This window comes from Poromitra crassiceps (assembly GCF_964638095.1).
Source record: "Poromitra crassiceps genome assembly, chromosome: 6".
Lineage (NCBI taxonomy): Eukaryota > Metazoa > Chordata > Actinopteri > Beryciformes > Melamphaidae > Poromitra > Poromitra crassiceps.
This window is the reverse complement of record NC_139627.1, coordinates 8853856-8878525: the sequence shown is the minus strand read 5'-3', so window position 1 is coordinate 8878525 and position 24670 is coordinate 8853856. Positions and strand designations below refer to the sequence as shown.

At 45.3% G+C, this 24670-nt stretch overlaps 1 protein-coding gene across 1 annotated transcript in view; it reads right to left on the bottom strand.

Moving 5' to 3' along the window:
- Positions 1 to 24670, bottom strand: part of LOC310778259 (dihydropyrimidinase-related protein 2) — a 29978-nt gene that overhangs the window by 4853 nt on the left and 455 nt on the right. The window contains exons 2-10 of the mRNA XM_083638636.1: positions 22794 to 22978; positions 19132 to 19296; positions 14853 to 14914; positions 10416 to 10496; positions 9509 to 9577; positions 8268 to 8388; positions 7127 to 7283; positions 6160 to 6301; positions 1662 to 1832 (exon numbers count right to left, since the gene is read on the bottom strand). Of these exons, the coding sequence (XP_083494762.1) occupies positions 1662 to 1832; positions 6160 to 6301; positions 7127 to 7283; positions 8268 to 8388; positions 9509 to 9577; positions 10416 to 10496; positions 14853 to 14914; positions 19132 to 19296; positions 22794 to 22978 (1153 nt within the window). The remainder of the gene's footprint in view (positions 1 to 1661; positions 1833 to 6159; positions 6302 to 7126; positions 7284 to 8267; positions 8389 to 9508; positions 9578 to 10415; positions 10497 to 14852; positions 14915 to 19131; positions 19297 to 22793; positions 22979 to 24670) is intronic.

Here is a 24670-nt window from a genome sequence, read left to right as displayed (position 1 = left end):
ACTGAGAGAGGACGACTGATGTGGCGCGGTGGTTTTGGGGCCACAGGACGGAGCGCGCTGGTTACTACTATGCTTTGTGTTTGGGTGTGTGAGAGGAAATGGTGGGGTGAGAGGGGAGGAGACGGGGGTGGGGGATGTGGAAGCTGTACGACCACTCGCTCCTAAAAGCTACTGGAACTAAGGCTGAGGTCATGGCAGCCTGCTGGCAGTCTCTGCAAACCTTAAATGAGGTCACCAGTAGGCTGGGACATCCTAAGTCACACACACACACACACACACACACACACACACACACACACACACACACACACACAGAGAAACACACTTATACACACACTACACACACACACACACACACACACACACACACACACTACACACACACACACACACACTCCAAATGAGCAATTTCTCCCATGAACATTAGTCCATCATTTCCTGACCAAAGCGGAATGAAAGAAACCAAAGAACATGGCAGGTAATTAGATTCCATTAACATAAAGAATAAGAGTCTCTCTCACGCGCGCACACACACACGCAAACACACGCACGCACGCACGCACACACACACACACACGCACACACACACACACACACACACAGAGTAGTGATTTGCCTGCTAACAATCTGAAACGATGTGTTTCAGTTCTCTGGCAGATTATAAGGATGACATCACTCCCTTGAGTCAGTGTGAGGCCCAGTGTGAGGCCCAGTGTGAGGCCCAGTGTGAGGCCCAGGCCCAGTGTGAGGCCCAGTGTGAGGCCCACTGTGAGGCCCAGTGTGAGGCCCAGGCCCAGTGTGAGGCCCAGGCCCAGTGTGAGGCCCAGTGTGAGGCCCAGTGTGAGGCCCAGGCCCAGTGTGAGGCCCAGGCCCAGTGTGAGGCCCAGTGTGAGGCCCAGTGTGAGGCCCAGGCCCAGTGTGAGGCCCAGGCCCAGTGTGAGGCCCAGTGTGAGGCCCAGGCCCAGTGTGAGGCCCAGTCAGTGTGAGGCCCAGGCCCAGTGTGAGGCCCAGTGTGAGGCCCAGGCCCAGTCAGTGTGAGGCCCAGGCCCAGTGTGAGGCCCAGTGTGAGGCCCAGGCCCAGTCAGTGTGAGGCCCAGGCCCAGTCAGTGTGAGGCCCAGGCCCAGTCAGTGTGAGGCCCAGGCCCAGTCAGTGTGAGGCCCAGGCCCAGTCAGTGTGAGGCCCAGGCCCAGTCAGTGTGAGGCCACACCCTGTAGCTGAAGTTCATGTTCAGCAGTCAGCAGGCCTTAGAGGGAGAGCCTGCTGTCATTTTGCCATATATCACACAACAGGATATTTGCTTTTCTGTTCATCTTGGACATCAAATCCAAGGACTTTTCACATACTTATTTTGTGAAATTCAAGGACTCAAAATTGTAATGTAAAAAAAAAGTCTAGATAGAATAAGTGTTGGTGAAATATAATTTAATAGTATTTATTTTACGATGATTATGATAAGCAACTTTCAAGGACTTCCACTCATTTTCAGACTTTTTAGACCTTTTTAGAAATGTTTCTTAAATCCACAAACTTTCAAGAACTTTCAAGGCACGTCGCTGCCTGTGTTGCTTTTGAATCAAATATTTGCCTTTGAAGATATGAGACCTGCAGTGTTCTCAAGATCTCAATACGATGCGGAATGAACTTATGAGTGATGTCATACCGAGTTGTGGGTCTTGGCGGAGATAATCTTGGTGACGTCCGGGTCCCACAGCACCAGGTCGGCGTCTGAGCCCACAGCGATGCGACCCTTGCGGGGGTACAGGTTGAAGATCTTGGCGGCGTTGGTGCTCGTCACCGCCACAAACTGGTTCTCATCCATCTTCCCCGTCACCTGAAACGGTGCCGGAGGTGAGAAAGAGAAGAGAATGTTGACGTTCAAACGTAGCTGCTGTTCTTACACGGAGGGACTCACAATGAGTGAGCTAGTAAGGATTTGTTTTTTTTTCCCAGGCAATGGCTGTTGTTGGACAGACTTTTTGCTCTTCGGGTAATAAATAAAGTGGATTCACTTCTAAAAGGAGCTGGCTAAACAGGTTAGGGATGTCACGATACTAGAATGTCTACTTCAATACCGATACCCAGGAAAATATCGATACTCGATACCATTTTCAATACCACGCGGCGGGATGACAACAACACATCAAGAGGCATAAAGAATAAACAAAGACAGATGGACGCTTCTCCATAATCTAGGCCTGATAAAACTCATTAAAAACTTTGACCTTACACAGCAGATTAGCCCTGCTCTAGTCATCAGCCTATCAGAACACAGCAGATTAGCCCTGCTCTAGTCATCAGCCTATCAGAACACAGCAGATTAGCCCTGCTCTAGTCATCAGCCTATCAGAACACTTGGAACTTGTTGAAGCAAAAGATACCAACCAATGACAGGGAGGGAGAAATCAGTGGTATGTTTGATTTTTCATTAAGAGAAAGCACTGCTGATATTGATACAGTTGCAAATGAGTATTGTATCCGTTTCAAATTTTTAGTATTGACTTTTATCGATACTATCGATACTTTTGACTAAAACAGGTTATATTATGTCACTTTTTCAGAAGGGAGACAGCAAGAGTAATAATGTAATGAGTCACGTAACTAATTACTTTTGAAACCAAGTAACAAGTTGTAACATTTGATTACTTTTTAAATGAGTAATAACTACTGTAACTAATTACACTTCCTGAGTAACTTTCCAAACACTGTATGGGGTGTGAAATTAAACAGTGATATGTGTTAATAAACCACAAAGGTATAATCATTTTAACCCAAGGCATTTTCTCCTCTCCGCATCCTCTCAGAAACCATAGTCAAAATTGACCTTTCCAATTAAACTGCTTGTACTAGATTTACCCTTCCTTGGTCCGAATGCGAACCCTGCTCAAGTGTCTCAATACAACTTCATCTTTACATGAGGAATATGTGTTGTGAATGTGCCTAGAAAAATGTCTTAATCATAATATGATTATGATATGATTATATATATATATATCTATATATATATATATATATATATATATATATATATATATATATATATATATATATATATATATATATATATGACACAATAATGTTGAGCCTGCTGTGTGCAGATGACTGTCCCTCAGTGTATCACAGGGAGATTTCGGCTTTTGAGGCCTGGTGTGAGGGCAACAATCTAATCCTAAACACATCTAAAACAAAAGAAATTATCTTTGATCCCAAAGCGGTCAAAGTCCACGACCCAGTGGTCATAGGCGGGAGCTGCATTGAACAAGTTAGCTCCTACAAATACTTGGGTGTAAAAATCGACAACCTGTTCAAATGGAATATACATGTTGATTATATGTGCGGCAAATTAGCCCAAAGACTCCACTTTCTCCGTAGGCTGAGACTGTTTGGAGTAAGCTCTAAGATCATGCTAACATTCTACAATGGAGTGTTGGGTAGCCTAATAAGGTATGGTATGGAGGCATGGTTCGGCACCCTCTCTGTCCAGCACAAGTCTAAAATCAACAAAATGATAAAAACTGCTATGAAGATCATAGGGCAGAGGGACGTAATGTAATGTAATGTAAAACTGCTATGAAGATCATAGGGCAGAGGGACTCCCCCCCCCTCCAAATTCTGGACGACTCCACCCACATTCTACACCCTGATTATGAGCTACTAGCTTCCAGAAGGCGCTTCAGAGCCTGTAGCTTTAAGAGTAACCGCTACAAGCGCTCCTTCCTCCCAACATCTATAGCCTTATTAAATAAACTGCCTGTCCTCCCACTAGGGGGCAGTGTCCCTTATGTCCCTTGACATTATACTACACATGGTAGCTCACTTTGGGCTCGGCTGTCCCTGCAGCCTGTCTTGTCTTGTCATATTTTATCTTGCCTTAGTTTTATATATACATTTTTATCTTTTTACTTTTTATCCTTTTACAGTCAGTGGTTTTAATGTTTGTTTTTTTAAGGAACTATGGTTTTATGATGGTATTGGTTTATCTGATGAAATGGAATGAAATGCGGTTTTGGGATAGTGCAATACTTGAAGTGCAATATTTGAAGTGCAATACGTGGTTAGGTAGAGTTGTTAACCCGTAGCCCAGGCTGCCATCATTTGTCACACTCTATTGCTGCTGCACAAATTTCCCTATGGGACAATAAAGTTAAACTCAAACTCAAAACTAATTATAGCTGCTGCGCAGCAATGGGTCGTGGCCGGGCAAGTCTCAAGGCTTTGCGCTAGAGGTCTTCGGGTATGCCCGACCCCCCGAATACCCGAGGTTCCGACCCGGACCCGGCCGGGTCTGGGTCCATTCAAAAGAAGTGCCTCCGGGTCTGGGTCGGTTCCGGTAGCGATTGTCACGGGTCTCGGGGCTCTGACAGTGAAATGCCGGGTCCAATAAGACCCGAGTGGACCCGGCGATCAGCGCTGATCACGAGAGAAACGCATCAAAACAGCACACGTGAGGCTTGTTGTCACAAACTGCAAGTAAATCCATAGAGAAAATAACTAGCAAAGAGCGTTCCCATCTGCAATGAAAATTACTTCCTCGTTTACATGCAGGGCCGCTGGAAGTCATTTTAAGCAGGGGGTGCTGGGAGGAAGGGACTCTCGGTGGGGCCCGCTAGGGCCCCGCCGAAAAAAAATTGGACGTTTTTTTTTTACATTTTTTTGCCATATTTAGAGGAATATCTCATTTTAAATTAACATTAGGATACTATTGTGATGTAATTATTCAGTATTTTCTCCTTTTCTCACTCATTCAGAGCAAAGAGGGAGATATATAGCATGATGATAATGCTCTATATCTCCCTATTTGCTCTGAATACACCAGTTAACATGACACAGACTTAACATGACAGAAATATTATCAGCAAACTTAATGACTAGACTAATTATTCTGATCTGAATGGCATATATCAAGAAACATTGACTCCTCTCTTTGCTGTGAAGTGGGAGGTGCATTTTTGAGTAGGCTATTAAAATAGCATGTCAAGTTCACATTTCTTTATTGCCAGATTAAACAATTCGTATTGGTTGTTGGTTGGTTCAACACAACATGTGCGTGCATGCGCGCTTCTTCTTCTTCTCTATAGCCTACAAGCATGTAACTTCCTTGATTGTTATTGTTGATAATTCTATTTAAATAGGCTACATTTCCCGAAACATTCTTAAACAAGAAAGGAACATAGTGCACTGCAAAATATTTTTAATTACATTTGTAAAAAAAAAAAAAAAAAATTGGAAAAAAAATTGAAAAAATCTAGGGGGTGCTGCAGCACCTGCAGCACCCCTACTTCCCGCGGGCCTGTTTACATGAGGCGCATGTGACCAACACATGCGTACACATGCGCCTCAGGCAAACGAGGAAGTGATTTTCGTTGCAGAGAGGTAACCCTCTTGCTGGCTCCTCTTGCTATGGATTTAATTGAAGATGACTGTACTTTTGGATTATTATTCGATGATCGCATGGTGAGTACACAAGTCACAACATGTATGTGATTGTTTCAAGCGCTGTTGTGTGTGTTTTTGGGCAAAGGAACGGCGGTAGCATAGAGAGACTGCCACTGTACTATCTAACTAGCGTTAGGCAGCATTAATTTGATATACAACTTGTAGCAGTTAACAAGCAACTTTGACGTCTACACCACTAGTCTCTGCCTCGGTATTTCTCGGATCTGAACGGGGCCGGGTCTCAGATTTGTAATAATAGACGGGTCCACACCGGGTCCGGGTCCGACATTTATCGGTTCTGAACGGGGCCGGGTCTCAGATGTCTAATAATAGACGGGTCCATTACGGGTTCGGGCACAAATTCCCCGGGTCCATTAGGGTCCGGGATTTTGGACCCGTGAAGACCTCTACCCTTTTCCATCCACACCTGTGGCCACGCCAAACCACGCCATTCTGTGCTGATTTCTGTTTCCTTTCAACTTTTTTAAGTCCCACGCCGTGCCATGGCGCGCTCGAATGGGGCCAAAGTGCGGCCGGACCCGTCTCCAAGCGGGCCGTGGTGACGTCTCGCACAACCACGGCCACGGTTGTCAGGGCAGCTTTTCGTATGGAAAAACACAATCTGATGGATGCTGGGATCGAACCTGTGGCCTTTGTGTAGTCTTTCCCCATAATGTACATGCTTTATGCCCTATATTTTGAAAGAGAACTAAAAATGTGCGTACCACACACTTGTCCCAGATGAGGGGCATCCTCTCCTCAGTACCACCGACGCCCTCAGGGATCAGGCTGAAGTCGTCCTTGCCCACAGCGCGCTGGGCGGTGCTGAAGGGACAGTGTGCGCTGCCCGTCACCTGCAGGTCACCACTACACAGTGCAGGGAACATGGGGTCAAGAGGGCATTGTGTTGGTTCTTTTGATGGTTAATACCACATACATCAGAAAGCCTGGCACAATGCTCCGCCTTTACACGCTCTTGACAAGAGAGTTGCTGCACCTCATAGTTTGAAATCCTCTGACAGGCTTAGAGGACAACAAATAATACTAACACATGAATCTATTATCATCATGTCGTCTGTCACCGTATCTCCACTTTGAACGTAGAGCAGGGGTGGCCAAACTACGGCCCGAAGTGGCCCGCCATGAATTTAGCAATTTTTCTGTTTAAAGTTTAAAACGGAAAACGGAAACGAAAAAATGAAAACGGGGAAAAAAACGTAAAAACAAAAAAATAAAGAAAAAGGAATGGAAAAACAAAAACAAAAAAACGTATTCCCCCCCATTTTGTTTTTTCAATTTAAAACCATTGAAAATGGGTTATACTTGAGTACCCTGACCTGGTCTATTTATTTTTAAACATGTTTAATACTGAATGAATGTTTAATACTAATGTTATGTTAAATTATCTCTGTCTTAACCTGTTGGCACAGGAAAAGAAAATTTGAAAACATACAGAAATACCCATTGTAATAGGTGAGCACATCAATAAACTATGTGTCATATATTTATTTGGGTAGAAATTCCATTTTTGATTGAAATTTGATGATTTTTGAAGGGTTTTCTGGTCAAATCTTTTTGCCGCGAAAACTGCCGCGCTTAATATTGTTTGGCCCGCGACTCCTTATATATTTCTGTATGCGGGCCACAACCAAACAAGTTTGGCCACCCCTGATGTAGAGTGTCCTCTCTTACCAGGAGAGCAGGGAGTTGAGATAGTCCGGTGTGGTGGGGTCAGGGCTCAGTGGAGGGGACGTGACGTAGGCAGCAGCCTTGGCCCAGTTCTTGCTCCAGTAGTGTGAGCCGTCTGTTCCTAAGCTTGCAGTGATTGGCTCCCCATAGACCACAGTGCCTGAAAGTCCATTTCCATTATAATGAAACAGAGTATGCTCTGAGTTTTTAAAATGTTTTTACTGCATGCATCCTACCCAAAAACAAGTCCTGGAGCTTCTCAACTGACAATGAATTGGAGACTAATTTTGTGAACTCGGTTAGAGTTAGTACATTGCAAAGTCTCCAAGAGTTTGTGTGCATGTACTATGACTTGTTTTTATTAACTTTGATTTGATCTGTTTTGTTTTTGGTTTCTGTAAATCACGACATGACAATCCCATTTGTTACTTAGCATAAACTTGATTTGACGTGAGCATTTTTTTTATTTTATTTTTACCTTTATTTATACAGGGGAGTCTCACTGAGAGCAATGCTCTCTTTTTCAGGAGTGCCCTGTTCACATTCACACACACATTCATACCTGGAAGCTGACCAGTACAACCACAGTCTGACCTGATGGCCACTGATCAGCTCCACTGGAGCGGTTGGGGTTAAGGGCCTTGCTCAAGGGCACCTCAGTGGTGGTAATGAGGGAGGGGCAAGCGCTGCCTTTTCACTTTCCCCACCCAGATTTATCCTGCCGGTCCCGGGGATTGAACCGACGACCTTCCGGTCACAAGCTCGCTTCTCTAACCATTGGGCCACCACTGCCCTTTTAGGAAACTAGGGGCACATTTTGTGGTCAAAACTGTTGACACTAGAATAAAAGAAAGCATATTTAGGTCCAAAACCTCACGCATAATTCTGGAAGTCCACAAATGTATCTAAATCATTGTCAGCGGAGTAGATTAAGGTTTTGTCTTTGATCATATCTCATTTTAAAGTCTTGTTTCTTTGGTTTCTCGTTTTGGAAGAGAGTCCATCAAATGGTGACAAATTGTTGAAGAAAAGTTGCCTTAATGTGCGATCATTGGAGCATTCTGTTTCAGGGTGGATTTAAAGTTGCCTTAATGTGCGATCATTGGAGCATTCTGTTTCAGGGTTAGGGTTAGGGTTAGGTCACCTTTCTTCCTGGCCTGGGCGATGACATCAGCAGCACTCTTGCTCATCACCTTGGTGACGTAGAGAGGGCAGTTGGTCTGATTGGCCACAGTCACAGAGCGGTTGACAGCCTCCGCTTCCACCTGGAGAAGAAGGGAGATGTTTCACTGAGGAGCCCTACTTCTCCATTCCTCTTTCACACCCCTCACCATGTCCATGCTTCCACTCCTCCTCCAACCACCGATAAGCCCCGCCCCTCCCACATCCCTCACTCCTCATTTTCAAACGGCGGTTTTCCAATTCTCAGGTCATGGATCTTTTATCTGGTGTGCAAATAGAGTAAAGGGTGTCACAACAATTCTAACTGGAAAACCGTTCAATTTGGATCATGGAAATCACAAGTAGAAAGGCTATTTTCCCAGTACACATTTTTCTCTCTGTCCACACCCGCCTACTTGCACCCGCCTACTTGCACGCGCTCAAAGGGGAATTTTGTTTTCTCTCCCAATGATGACAGCATAGCTGCTGACCAGTAGCCTTCAGCTACGTGGAGAAACAACAGAAGTGGAAAGTCCTCCTGCTAGTGCTAGTGCGTCAGGCTCTTTCCTTCGGGGTTTAAGCCCTGAATATAATCTTGAAGTTTTGATCTTTATAAATCAATACTCGATTGTCTAACAGTTGTTAGATCTTCCACCAAATTACCAGAAAGTCCAAATCCTTCCCTCATATCAGATCCAGATCGAGTTTCCAAGTCCCTCCACGCCCTTAATTGGTTTGTATCAGATCTCTCAGATATAGCAGTTCTCTGTTGGCTCTGTGGATTTCTACGTTCTCTTCTCTATTAGATTCTATTTTTATTTGTAAACATACAGTAATAAGTATATCTATATATTGCTTTGATGGTATTAGGTTACCGTAGTTACCTGACAACTACACAAAAAATATGGTTTCTGGAATTTGTAGAATGGCTGTTGATAAATCATCAATATTAATATTTTGGCATCAATGTGATGGTGTCCATGGCCCCATGTGACCTACAGAGCACATAACATAACTAAGCACTGCACAGAGCAAAACCCCAGCTCGAGCTGCTCCTGATCACCTAATAATACTAATACCACCAAAACGCAGAGGCTGCTACTACGAATAGCAATGAATAGAATCAGAATAATTGATGGGAGCAAAACTCCAAATCCAACTTCTCTAATTGAAAATCAGACAGAAGGGGTTGGTCAATTTGGTGATGCTGAAACGTTGACCTACCTCTTCAGGACGGCTCAACACGTGTCCCTCAGGCCCAGTGATACCCTGCTCCAACATCCTGCGCTGCTCCTAAATACACACAAACACCACACACGTGTGCATGTGCGCGCACACACATGCACGAACACACACGCACGCGCACGCACGCACGCACGCACGCACACACACACACACACACACACACACACACACACACACACACACACACCACAGAAATGCAAGCTGTTGAGTCATGTGCAGGTGCAGCTAATGTCCCACATGGCTGGCCATGGCCCTGACCTCGATTAATATTGATTTACATCTGTCGCCTATTAAGAGGCCAGTAGAGGCCAGTATTGAACATCTGTGATGTGTCATAGCTTTTACCATGCTGGATCAAATACACACATGTGCTCAACGAACAGGGTTCTATTTTTCATTTGAAGCCCTTTTCTGACCAGCATTTGTGTATTCGTCTCCAAATCAGAGCCCTAAGACAGCATATTCCTTTTCCAAATTCAAATTGTTTTCCTCAAATGCATTTTTTTCCCATTTGAATTCAGGGGTGATGGTAGATTTCTTTTCTTTTCTTTTTCATGACTTGGCTGTCTCAGACCAAATTGGGAGACCAACCCCCCTCTTAATACACCCCAATTGAAAACAGAATTATTTTTAGGCCTATGTTACAATTATGAAATCCTTTTGGTTACTACAATAATTAGGCCTACTTTTGATTTACTTTGATCTTTTATTTCAGACAAATGATGGAAAATTCTGCAATATTCCATGTTTTACAGTTGATTCAATTTCTATTACTAAATTCTGTGATTCCGTCCATGTTTTCTGCATTGTGGAAATCATAGGGTCCTACCAAATGCTTCCGTATATTCCCTGCCAGCGTGGCTGGTTATGGGGTGGTGTGTCGTACCTCAGCTATAATGTCTCCGTTCTCAGCATGGACCTGGGCAATGGCTCCCAGATCACGGATCACACTGAACACCTCATACACCTGCGGTAAAGAGAAAGACACAGGTAACACCTCATACACCTGCAGCAAAGAGAAAGACACAGGTAACACCTCATACACCTGCAGCAAAGAGAAAGACACAGGTAACACCTCATACACCTGCAGTAAAGAGAAAGACACAGGTAACACCTCATACACCTGCAGTAAAGAGAAAGACACAGGTAACACCTCATACACCTGCAGCTAAGAGAAAGACACAGGTAACACCTCATACACCTGCAGCAAAGAGAAAGACACAGGTAACACCTCATACACCTGCAGCTAAGAGAAAGACACAGGTAACACCTCATACACCTGCAGCTAAGAGAAAGACACAGGTAACACCTCATACACCTGCAGCTAAGAGAAAGACACAGGTAACACCTCATACACCTGCAGTTAAGAGAAAGACACAGGTAACACCTCATACACCTGCAGCAAAGAGAAAGACACAGGTAACACCTCATACACCTGCAGCTAAGAGAAAGACACAGGTAACACCTCATACACCTGCAGCTAAGAGAAAGACACAGGTAACACCTCATACACCTGCAGCTAAGAGAAAGACACAGGTAACACCTCATACACCTGCAGCTAAGAGAAAGACACAGGTAACACCTCATACACCTGCAGCTAAGAGAAAGACACAGGTAACACCTCATACACCTGCAGCTAAGAGAAAGACACAGGTAACACCTCATACACCTGCAGCTAAGAGAAAGACACTGGTAACACCTCATACACCTGCAGCTAAGAGAAAGACACAGGTAACACCTCATACACCTGCAGCAAAGAGAAAGACACAGGTAACACCTCATACACCTGCAGCAAAGAGAAAGACACAGGTAACACCTCATACACCTGCAGCAAAGAGAAAGACACAGGTAACACCTCATACACCTGCAGCAAAGAGAAAGACACAGGTAACACCTCATACACCTGCAGCTAAGAGAAAGACACAGGTAACACCTCATACACCTGCAGCTAAGAGAAAGACACTGGTAACACCTCATACACCTGCAGCTAAGAGAAAGACACAGGTAACACCTCATACACCTGCAGCAAAGAGAAAGACACAGGTAACACCTCGTACACCTGCAGCAAAGAGAAAGACACAGGTAACACCTCATACACCTGCAGCAAAGAGAAAGACACAGGTAACACCTCATACACCTGCAGCAAAGAGAAAGACACAGGTAACACCTCATACACCTGCAGCAAAGAGAAAGACACAGGTAACACCTCATACACCTGCAGCAAAGAGAAAGACACAGGTAACACCTCATACACCTGCAGCAAAGAGAAAGACACAGGTAACACCTCATACACCTGCAGCAAAGAGAAAGACACAGGTAACACCTCATACACCTGCAGCAAAGAGAAAGACACAGGTAACACCTCATACACCTGCAGCTAAGAGAAAGACACAGGTAACACCTCATACACCTGCAGCAAAGAGAAAGACACTGGTACCACCTCATACACCTGCAGCAAAGAGAAAGACACAGGTAACACCTCATACACCTGCAGCAAAGAGAAAGACACAGGTAACACCTCATACACCTGCAGCTAAGAGAAAGACACAGGTAACACCTCATACACCTGCAGCAAAGAGAAAGACACTGGTACCACCTAGGCATGCACCAACACCACTTTGACACTACCAATACAGAGTATGATCGCAAAACTCAATACTAATAAATAAATAATACAAATGTATTTTCTAACATCCTTTCATTATGAAAAACAGGGAGGGAATAAAGTTGTTTTCCTTTGACTTCTGACATGTTATACAGAGGACTTTGGATGTGATTTTCAGATTATTTTGCTTAAGGGATTTCTCAGATGCTGTACAGTACAACACCCAATTGTATCCTTTCATCAGCTATAGAGCCAATATCAGTATCAGACACTGCGATCACAATCAGACATCGCACTTATTTAACTGTCTTTGTAGCAGATTAAGCCCCGTTATAGATCAGAAGGAAAAAGGTGAAATTCAGCAGACTTCCTAACCTCTCATTGCCAGAGGCACTCCACAGTGTTATGACTGGGCATACCTTCGTGGTGAGATTGCTTAATGCACACACACAGACAACCAGCACCTTAGAAACACACAGACAACCAGCACCTTAGAAACACACAGACAACCAGCACCTTAGAAACACACAGGCAACCAGCACCTTAGAAACACACAGACAACCAGCACCTTAGAAACACACAGACAACCAGCACCTTAGAAACACACAGGCAACCAGCACCTTAGAAACACACAGGCAACCAGCACCTTAGAAACACACAGACAACCAGCACCTTAGAAACACACAGGCAACCAGCACCTTAGAAACACACAGACAACCAGCACCTTAGAAACACACAGACAACCAGCACCTTAGAAACACACAGGCAACCAGCACCTTAGAAACACACAGACAACCAGCACCTTAGAAACACACAGACAACCAGCACCTTAGAAACACACAGACAACCAGCACCTTAGAAACACACAGACAACCAGCACCTTAGAAACACACAGACAACCAGCACCTTAGAAACACACAGGCAACCAGCACCTTAGAAACACACAGACAACCAGCACCTTAGAAACACACAGGCAACCAGCACCTTAGAAACACACAGACAACCAGCACCTTAGAAACACACAGGCAACCAGCACCTTAGAAACACACAGGCAACCAGCACCTTAGAAACACACAGACAACCAGCACCTTAGAAACACACAGACAACCAGCACCTTAGAAACACACAGACAACCAGCACCTTAGAAACACACAGACAACCAGCACCTTAGAAACACACAGACAACCAGCACCTTAGAAACACACAGACAACCAGCACCTTAGAAACACACAGACAACCAGCACCTTAGAAACACACAGACAACCAGCACCTTAGAAACACACAGACAACCAGCACCTTAGAAACACACAGGCAACCAGCACCTTAGAAACACACAGACAACCAGCACCTTAGAAACACACAGACAACCAGCACCTTAGAAACACACAGGCAACCAGCACCTTAGAAACACACAGACAACCAGCACCTTAGAAACACACAGACAACCAGCACCTTAGAAACACACAGACAACCAGCACCTTAGAAACACACAGACAACCAGCACCTTAGAAACACACAGACAACCAGCACCTTAGAAACACACAGACAACCAGCACCTTAGAAACACACAGACAACCAGCACCTTAGAAACACACAGACAACCAGCACCTTAGAAACACACTTTTGTGCTACCGGTCTCTCTCTTTTAGAGTTATCACTTCTTACAGTACCATTTTACAGTCGCTTAGCAATGTGGCTAACACTATGACAAGCTAACGAAAATACAAAATACATTTTGCTTATCAGGTTAGTTTGGATGGGAATCTGAGAATGAGTAATGTGTTTAAATTCTGCCCGTCCTCTCAGTTTATATCAATATGAAACAAGGCAACAGTTATAAGCCACGCATGCCATCCTTCACAGAAAAAGGTGCTTCACAGAAAAACCAGACAAGGGAACAGGTAATAAAATACAATAAAATGGAAGACAGTGGCAATCAGTCTAAATTCAAAAGCTTAAGTGATGTAGGTGTATCACGTTTGACAGACAGAAGGACGGACAGAGCAGGGGAGAAGCAGCCTGGGGAGGAGGAGCCTGGGGAGGAGGAGCCTGGGGAGGAGGAGCCTGGGGAGAAGCAGCATGGGGAGGAGGAGCCTGGGGAGGAGGAGCCTGGGGAGAAGCAGCCTGGGGAGGAGGAGCCTGGGGAGGAGGAGAGGAGCCTGGGGAGAAGCAGCCTGGGGAGGAGGAGCCTGGGGAGAAGCAGCCTGACTGTTCCTTCAGAAGTTGTAGTTGTCATAGACTGTGCTGCATAGTTGATTGCTCTATTGCTGACAAAAATGTGTTATTGTAAGTCGCTTTGGATAAAAGCGTCTGCCAAATGATGTAATGTAATGTAATGTAATGTAATGGAGGAGGAGCCTGGGGAGGAGGAGCCTGGGGAGAAGCAGCCTGGGGAGGAGGAGCCTGGGGAGAAGCAGCCTGGGGAGGAGGAGCCTGGGGAGGAGAAGCCTGGGGAGAAGCAGCCTGGGGAGGAGGAGCCTGGGGAGAAGCAGCCTGGGGAGGAGGAGCCTGGGGAGAAGCAGCCTGGGGAGGAGGAGCCTGGGGAGAAGCAGCCTGGGGAGGAGGAGCCTGGGGAGAAGCAGCCTGGGGAGGAGGAGCCTGGGGAGGAGGAGCCTGGGGAGAAGCAGCCTGGGGAGGAGCCTGGGGAGGAGGAGCCTGGGGAGGAGGAGCCTGGGGAGGAGGAGCCTCCTGAGAAGCCCTACCTGAGAGAAGCCCTACCTGAGAGTCAGTAAGCTGGAAAACATCCTTATAAGCCAGATAGACGAGGAAAGAGTTGACACCTGAGGAACACAAGAGGTGACATGAGGGAAAGAGATGTTTGAGTCAGAGAAATACACAGATAGAATAGATCAGATAAGAACAGATAGAATAGAATAGATCAGAACAGATAGAATAGATCAGAGTCATAATACACAGATAGAATAGATCAGATCAGAACAGATAGAATAGATCAGAACAGATAGAATAGATCAGAGTCATAATACACAGATAGAATAGATCAGATCAGAACAGATAGAATAGATCAGATCAGAACAGATAGAATAGATCAGAGTCATAATACACAGATAGAATAGATCAGATCAGAACAGATAGAATAGATCAGATCAGAACAGATAGAATAGATCAGATCAGAACAGATAGAATAGATCAGAGTCATAATACACAGATAGAATAGATCAGAGTCATAATACACAGATAGAATAGATCAGAGTCATAATACACAGATAGAATAGATCAGAGTCATAATACACAGATAGAATAGATCAGAGTCATAATACACAGATAGAATAGATCAGATCAGAACAGATAGAATAGATCAGAGTCATAATACACAGATAGAATAGATCAGATCAGAACAGATAGAATAGATCAGAGCCATTGTTGAAGCATTATCTGTCTTAGTTTTAACATGAGGGTTAGAGGCCAGAATATAAACTACTCACCAAGAAGAGTTGGTAGATGTTTTTGTAGTATTTGAACAAGAAAATAGCATAAAGAAATCTCTTTGTGAACAGATTCAACATATCCTGTTGTTAAGACAATAAAGCAGTATTTGGTCCTTGGTTTAAACTAAAATGTGTGTTTAAAAATAAAGGTAGATTCAGTCTCCCAAACAGGAAGGATCTCTCCTAAATGGCCGTCCTCCTTTATGTGCTGTTCTATCAATAAAAATGATATTTGTGGAGATGATGAAGTCATCGCAGCTCCATCCGATCTTGGTGATTCGTTTATCTTCTGGTTTTCATGGCGGTCAAGTGCTGAATTACCCCCATCTTAAAACTAAGTGCAATATTGCTTTAAGGCCTAGTATTAATGTCACTTTAACTTAATATGAAATAAGATGAAATAGTGGGAAATATGATTAGCCTAGATTAGCCAAACTGGTATATATCTAGGTCTTTTTTGAAAGGTTGGCTAAGGTGTGGCCATACCATGAGTTAAAAAATAATAATAATAGACTGTAGGCTGGAAATAGTGTTAAAGCTGCAAAAATAGGCAAAAGAAAGACACTTGTGTTATCAGTCTAAATCACAAAGTGGGACAACATACAACAGTGTCCCATCACCACCAATTGAGACCTACTGTAGGTTGTACCTGGTATTTGGCATAGGCAGTTCTCCACCCATGGGTGGAGACAAATCAAATCATCTCCTGTCTCCTGCACAGTGTTCTGTCCAGAGAAAGCTGCTCTCACTCATGTCTCCTGCACAGTGTTCTGTCCACAGAAAGCTGCTCTCACTCATGTCTCCTGCACAGTGCTCTGTCCACAGAAAGCTGCTCTCACTCATGTCTCCTGCACAGTGCTCTGTCCACAGAAAGCTGCTCTCACTCATGTCTCCTGCACAGTGCTCTGCCCAGAGAAAGCTGCTCTCACTCATGTCTCCTGCACAGTGTTCTGTCCAGAGAAAGCTGCTCTCACTCATGTCTCCTGCACAGTGTTCTGTCCAGAGAAAGCTGCTCTCACTCATGTCTCCTGCACAGTGTTCTGTCCACAGAAAGCTGCTCTCACTCATGTCTCCTGCACAGTGTTCTGTCCACAGAAAGCTGCTCTCACTCATGTCTCCTGCACAGTGCTCTGCCCAGAGAAAGCTGCTCTCACTCATGTCTCCTGCACAGTGTTCTGTCCAGAGAAAGCTGCTCTCACTCATGTCTCCTGCACAGTGTTCTGTCCACAGAAAGCTGCTCTCACTCATGTCTCCTGCACAGTGTTCTGTCCACAGAAAGCTGCTCTCACTCATGTCTCCTGCACAGTGTTCTGTCCAGAGAAAGCTGCTCTCACTCATGTCTCCTGCACAGTGTTCTGTCCAGAGAAAGCTGCTCTCACTCATGTCTCCTGCACAGTGTTCTGTCCAGAGAAAGCTGCTCTCACTCATGTCTCCTGCACAGTGTTCTGTCCAGAGAAAGCTGCTCTCACTCATGTCTCCTGCAGTGTTCTGTCCACAGAAAGCTGCTCTCACTCATGTCTCCTGCACAGTGTTCTGTCCACAGAAAGCTGCTCTCACTCATGTCTCCTGCACAGTGCTCTGCCCAGAGAAAGCTGCTCTCACTCATGTCTCCTGCACAGTGTTCTGTCCAGAGAAAGCTGCTCTCACTCATGTCTCCTGCACAGTGTTCTGTCCACAGAAAGCTGCTCTCACTCATGTCTCCTGCACAGTGTTCTGTCCAGAGAAAGCTGCTCTCACTCATGTCTCCTGCACAGTGTTCTGTCCACAGAAAGCTGCTCTCACTCATGTCTCCTGCACAGTGTTCTGTCCACAGAAAGCTGCTCTCACTCATGTCTCCTGCACAGTGTTCTGTCCACAGAAAGCTGCTCTCACTCATGTCTCCTGCACAGTGCTCTGTCCACAGAAAGCTGCTCTCACTCATGTCTCCTGCACAGTGTTCTGTCCAGAGAAAGCTGCTCTCACTCATGTCTCCTGCACAGTGTTCTGTCCACAGAAAGCTGCTCTCACTCATGTCTCCTGCACAGTGCTCTGTCCACAGAAAGCTGCTCTCACTCATGTCTCCTGCACAGTGTTCTGTCCACAGAAAGCTGCTCTCACTCATGTCTCCTGCACAGTGTTCTGTCCACAGAAAGCTGCTCTCACTCATGTCTCCTGCACAGTGTTCTGTCCACAGAAAGCTGCTCTCACTCATGTCTCCTGCACAGTGTTCTGTCCAGAGAAAGCTGCTCTCACTCATGTCTCCTGCACAGTGTTCTGTCCAGAGAAAGCTGGACTCACTCATGTCTCCTGCACAGTGTTCTGTCCACAGAAAGCTGCTCTCACTCATGTCTCCTGCACAGTGTTCTGTCCACAGAAAGCTGCTCTCACTCATGTCTCCTGCAGTGTTCTGTCCAGAGAAAGCTGGACTCACTCATGTCTCCTGCACAGTGTTCTGTCCACAGAAAGCTGCTCTCACTCATGTCTCCTGCACAGTGTTCTGTCCAGAGAAAGCTGCTCTCACTCATGTCTCCTGCACAGTGTTCTGTCCAGAGAAAGCTGCTCTCACTCATGTCTCCTGCACAGTGTTCTGTCCAGAGAAAGCTGCTCTCACTCATGTCTCCTGCACAGTGTTCTGTCCAGAGAAAGCTGCTCTCACTCATGTCTCCTGCACAGTGTTCTGTCCACAGAAAGCTGGACTCACTCATGTCTCCTGCACAGTGTTCTGTCCAGAGAAAGCTGCTCTCACTCATGTCTCCTGCAGTGTTCTGTCCACAGAAAGCTGCTCTCACTCATGTCTCCTGCACAGTGTTCTGTCCACAGAAAGCTGCTCTCACTCATGTCTCCTGCACAGTGTTCTGTCCAGAGAAAGCTGGACTCATGTCTCCTGCACAGTGCTCTGTCCAGAGAAAGCTGGACTCATGTTAGAGCTTTTGTCTCTCTCATCCCTTTGAGCATTAAGTGGTAATAGAGGTCAACAGTGATCACCCACCTTTTCACGACTCCGCTTCCAGGAAGTGATTCATTTCCCCATTCATTTCTCCAGTGACGTTTTCCTTATATAAAGAGCTTTAAGCCTGGAACCAAGCCAACCAGCTACAAGATCAATCGTGAGTGACCATAAAACATTCGATTCGTTGCAAAATCTGCCCCCTGCTTTTGGTTTGGTTGTTTGGTTTGTTTGTTTTTGCCCCAAGGCGTTTTATGGTCACTCACGATTCATCTCGTAGCTGCTTGGCTTGGTTCCAGGCTTAAACTCTTTATAGAAGGACTTTCTGGAACGTCTATGGAGAAATTTATGCGAAAATTCACTTCCTGGAAGCGGAGCTGCGAAAAAGTGGGCAGTCGCTGTGGGAGCTCTATTCAACAAGAGTGTGTTGTGTGCAGTTTACTGACGACATGTGACATGACTTATGCTTATCCAAGTTCAAATTTCAAACAGTTACCCTTCACTGCCTTTTCAAGCCACTAACATGAAAAGTTGCCTAGTGTACTGTAGTGTAGTGTAGTGTAGTGTACTGTAGTGTACTGTAGTGTAGTGTAGTGTAGTTTAAATATAGGATATATTTACAAACCGTGATCCTTCACAAGCGCCTCCATCTCCTCCTGGATGCCCTTGTGCCACTCGGTGATGTCCACGTGCAGAGAGTAGTCGCAGCACGACTTGCTGTCCGCCCATTCACGCCACTGCTCGAAGGCAGACATCAGACTGACGCCCGGCTCAGGTACCACATGGTCAACTACACACACACACGCACGCACGCACGCACGCGCACGCGCACACACACACACACACACACACACTTAGTCATATGACCCAACCCCAGGCCCACCTGACCCAGTTTGGGTTCTGTGGACTGTGCAGCAGTCAGCATTTTGCCACCCAGCCAGCTGGGACTCAGGCGGCAAGCTCGGGCGTCGACAGATGAAAAAAGCTGTAGTTCCTTGAATGGCCACTTGAGGCTGGCTCCAAAAGAAAGTAAATCTTAGACCCCCCGTGTTAACACGTTCACTGCCAATGACGTATTACTCCGTCAAAAAAAATCCAACGGTTCACTGCCAATGACGTATTACTCCGTCAAAATTTTTTTTTTTTTTTTTTGACCGTGGGATGTGCATCTAACCCTTTTACATCTCTTATATAATTATTGGAACCACCGAACGTTTACAACCCATTCCACCGACCCACTAAGTGGCGACAGTGCTCTCCTGACTAGAGGAAGGCAAGCATTTTCATGAGAATGGCTTCCTCGAAGCCATTCTCATGAAAATGGATTGGCGAAAACGCTTTCGTTTTCGCGCTGATTGCTGGCGGTGCGGGATTGCAAATTTGCATAATAGATTACGGGTGGAACACACTTTGAAACACGCAGCATAAATATGACCAGAATCGCAAAAGCTTCATCAAAGCTCTCAACCAAAACTCCAAGAAACGAGCGAGTCCATGCAGACTTCCTCAAAGAGCGGCCGCGCAGACAGGCACAGCAGCAGCAAAGCAGTGAGACTGGTGACGCGAGCTTGTGACACGGCCGCTGCAGCCTAGAAGAACACACACGGAGGGAGGAGTTGGAAGCAGAGGGGGGTTTCCTGCTGTTATGGAGGAAATTACTGTTCAAAACTATTGTTTAGATGTCTGACGTCTTACTGATGCCAAAAATGAATGGTTAAAGTGACTGTTCTATCGAATTTCACAAAAAGCCGTTTATCTCTGAATAATTTTTCAGACGCTGAAACCATGCTGTATTCAACTGCTAATGCTTACATAACTACTAACTCTACAAACTAACTCTTTTAGACAGAGAAAGCACACATTCTATTAGTTCTTTTGAGATATTGTGTGTTCACAAAATCTTAGCAGAAAAGAATCCTCGGGTCTTGAAAGATGAGCCAGAATCCTCAAAAAAACCCTCTGGCAGAACCTACCTACAGTAAAAAAAAAACGGCTGGCAGTGAATGTGTTAAAATGCCCATTTTTAAGCTAGCTATTTGTCTGTCTCTCTATCTCTCTATCTCTCTATCTATCTGTCTGTCTGTCTATCTGTCTGTCTCTCTATCTCTCTGTCTGTCTGTCTGTCTGTCTATCTGTCTGTCTGTCTGTCTGTCTGTCTATCTATTGAACGAATCACTAAAGCATTTTAGGTAGAACTATGAGAACTAAAAAGTGTGAAATATACGGATAACAGCTATCAGCAGTTATCTGCTGTTATCAGCAGTTATCTGATCTGCGTCTGATGAAGACGCATCCTGCGTCGAAACGTTAGTTCAATAAAAGTTTCAATTTACACTTGATCCGTGTGCTACAGTAGTTTTGGATTTGATCCAAAACCTCTTTTCCCTCTCCTGAGAGCACCGGAGCAGCCTGCTGGGCCTATAACTTCCTCCTGCAAGCTATCAGCAGTATGTCTGTACGTGAAGGGAAAGTGAATGAAGGCTTCAGGAGCTTCCTGGGCTCTGCTGTACAGGAGCCAGCAGCTCGCTCACACAGAGCAGATGGAGGGTTTCAACCTTGGCACTGTCACAGACAGACCTGCCAGACAGACCTGGCACCCGTCCCTTACTCATTAAGAGATTCTCATGAATAATCACAGTAGGGAAAAACGCTCTGGACAGCTCAGGGTCAGGTCTGATCGTAGACTGCATAAAAATATGGACACAGTGATGTCACCCATTGCTTTCTGGAGTCCTGATTTGAAGCCTTGAGTTTGGCATTGTGGCGGTCACCATCTTGGTTTTCTTGGAGCCAAAAGTGGCCATATTTGGATGAGAAGACCTACAGCGCCGCCTGCTATTGGTCCGTGATCGGTGAGCTGCGCGATCACTGGACAGGCGACCTGTCAATCACGCCCCAAAACATAGTCTGCTTTACCATCTATTTTAGATGTTAGATGTTTAGATGGTCCCATAATTGACTAAATGAACATCCTGCTGTATTGAAGAAGACTTGAAACTATTGAGACCATAAAGTCATCAGGAAAGTGTTTACTGAGGTCATGAATCAAATGAGAAGCTGAGTCATTTCCCCATTCACTTCTATACAATCAGACTTATTTTTGCAGCCATAGACTGTATAAACAGGTGAGTTATATAAAAATTCACCCCCGTATGGGGGGTGATTTTTTTTTAGACAGTTGTTATGAACGGTGAAATTAGCTATAAACCAAAACTTATTCTTTTTTTCACCAGGCTGTAAACCTGTTTATTTCTGCTGTAAAGTCGGGCATTTTAAGATGGCGGTGACTGGGGAACTACTCCCTTTTGGAGCCAGCTCCAAGTGGCTATTCGAGGAACTGTAGTATGTAATACTTCCGCGTTGGCTTCAGCCCCGGAGACTGAAGGTTGCAAATATACATATATATATATATATATATATACACTGTATATATATATATATATATATATATATATATATATATATATATATATATATTTATAAAACGGCTCTCTCAAATCAAGCAATCTGATTGGTTCACAGCCATTGTATAAATCCCGTAACCCACTCCAATAACCCATGGCCATGGGTTATGAGTTGCCATGGCAACTCTCTTACTAAAAGCCTTTGGTTACCTCAAAAAAAACAAATGGCGGAGACAGCTGTCAGATCCTTGTGAATCGATCTTCGCTTATAACTTTACTAATACTTCGCAGAAAATTATGTTTTGTACAAGAATAGACGCGGGCTAATGTCTTCTTTGCAAAAAAAAAGGCTGTTAATCCCGCATTTAACCCCGCATTTAACCCCGTAACGTTAGTTGGTGTCGGGCTTTGCAGAAAGCTCTCAGCTTCTCAGCAAGCGCTGAGAATGCAGCGCTGCGCTCGAGCTGCGTGTCGGGCTTTTCAGAAAGCTCTCAGCTTCTCAGCAAGCGCCAGGATTGGCTAATGTCAACTTCAGTCTCCAGAACGATCCAATCAAATCACCCGCACGTTCTTGCGGTCCCGCCTTACAGTAGTGTTTCAACTGACTCTACCAGAATGCCATGCCAGTCGGACTTATAGTATTATTATTATTATTATATTATCATACTTGGAAACCGTTTTATAAAAGCAATATAGCACTCGAGCGGCGTGTGTTGTGGAATATATCCCGCTGATCAGCTGTTATCCCACTCGGCCTGTGGCCTCGTGGGATAACAGCTTATCAGCGGGATACTGATCAGCAAGATACTGTACACGATACTGTATACAGTATATATATAATTTCACTATCAGTATAATGGTTCCATGTTCAGAGATGACTCACTGATCATGGTGGTGCCTCCTGCCAGCGCGGCGCGGGTGCCTTGGTAGAAGTCGTCAGCTGACGTCATGCCCCGGTCGGGCATCTGGAAGCGCGTGTGCACGTCGATACCGCCCGGCATCAGCATGCGCCCGTGGGCATCGATGGTTTTCACCCCCCCGGGCACAATGAGGCTCTCCCCAATTTGTCTGACAGCAAGAAGAGGAAGAGAGTAACAGACAGCAAGGGAGAGAGAGAGAAAGAGACAGACAGCAAGGGAGAGAGAGAGAGAGACAGATAGAGAGAGAAAGAGACAGACAGACAGCAAGGGAGAGAGAGAGACAGACAGACAGCAAGGGAGAGAGAGAGAGAGACAGACAGATAGATAGAGAGCGAAAGAGACAGACAGCAAGGGAGAGAGAGAAAGAGACAGACAGACAGCAAGGGAGAGAGAGAGAGACAGACAGACAGACAGATAGACAGAGACAAAGTGAGTCAAACAGACAGAGAGAGACAGACAGACAGATAGAGAGAGACAAAGTGAGTCAAACAGACAGAGAGAGACAGACAGACAGATAGAGAGAGACAAAGTGAGTCAAACAGACAGAGAGAGACAGACAGACAGATAGAGAGAGACAAAGTGAGTCAAACAGACAGAGAGAGACAGACAGACAGACAGATAGAGACAAAGTGAGTCAAACAGACAGAGAGAGACAGACAGACAGACAGACAGATAGAGACAAAGTGAGTCAAACAGACAGAGAGAGACAGACAGACAGATAGAGAGAGACAAAGTGAGTCAAACAGACAGAGAGAGACAGACAGACAGACAGACAGATAGAGAGAGACAAAGTGAGTCAAACAGACAGAGAGAGAGATAAGAGGGAGAGACAGAGACAGACAGTTCAGTTATGTTTATAGCCCCTTATCATCACAGTATACTCAATCAATATATATCATATATCACACACACAACATAGGTTACATACATACACACAACATAGGTTACATACATACACACAACATAGGTTACATACATACACACAACATAGGTTACATACATACACACAACATAGGTTACATACATACACACAACATAGGTTACATACTGTACAGACTACACATTTGACTAGATTACTACACAAACACAGCATATCTTTAGGCTGTGGGAGGAAACCCACGTAAACACGAGGACAACATGCAAACTCCACACAGAAAGGACCGCGGTGGAGATTCAAACACACGACCTTCTTGCTGTGAGGCGACAGTGCTAACCACTGAGCCACCGTGCCACGCAAGGTAAAGTAACGGACAGCGAGGGAGAGACACAGAGAGAGAGAGAGAGCGAGAGAGAGAGACTGACAGATAGGGAGAGACACACAGACAGACAAAGAGAGAGAGAGAGGGACAGACAGAGAAAGAGAGACAGAGAGGAGAGGGAGAGAGAGAGAGAGAGGAGAGGGAGAGACAGGCAGACAGAGAGAGAGAGAGGAGAGGGAGAGACAGACAGAGAAAGAGAGACAGAGAGGAGAGGGAGAGACAGACAGAGAAAGAGAGACAGAGAGGAGAGGGAGAGACAGGCAGACAGAGAGAGAGAGAGGAGAGGGAGAGACAGAGAGAGAGAGAGAGACAGAGAGGAGAGGGAGAGACAGGCAGACAGAGAGAGAGAGAGGAGAGGGAGAGACAGACAGAGAAAGAGAGACAGAGAGAGAGAGGGACAGACAGAGAAAGAGAGACAGAGAGGAGAGGGAGAGACAGACAGAGAAAGAGAGACAGAGAGGAGAGGGAGAGACAGGCAGACAGAGAGAGAGAGAGGAGAGGGAGAGACAGACAGAGAAAGAGAGACAGAGAGGAGAGGGAGAGACAGACAGAGAAAGAGAGACAGAGAGGAGAGGGAGAGA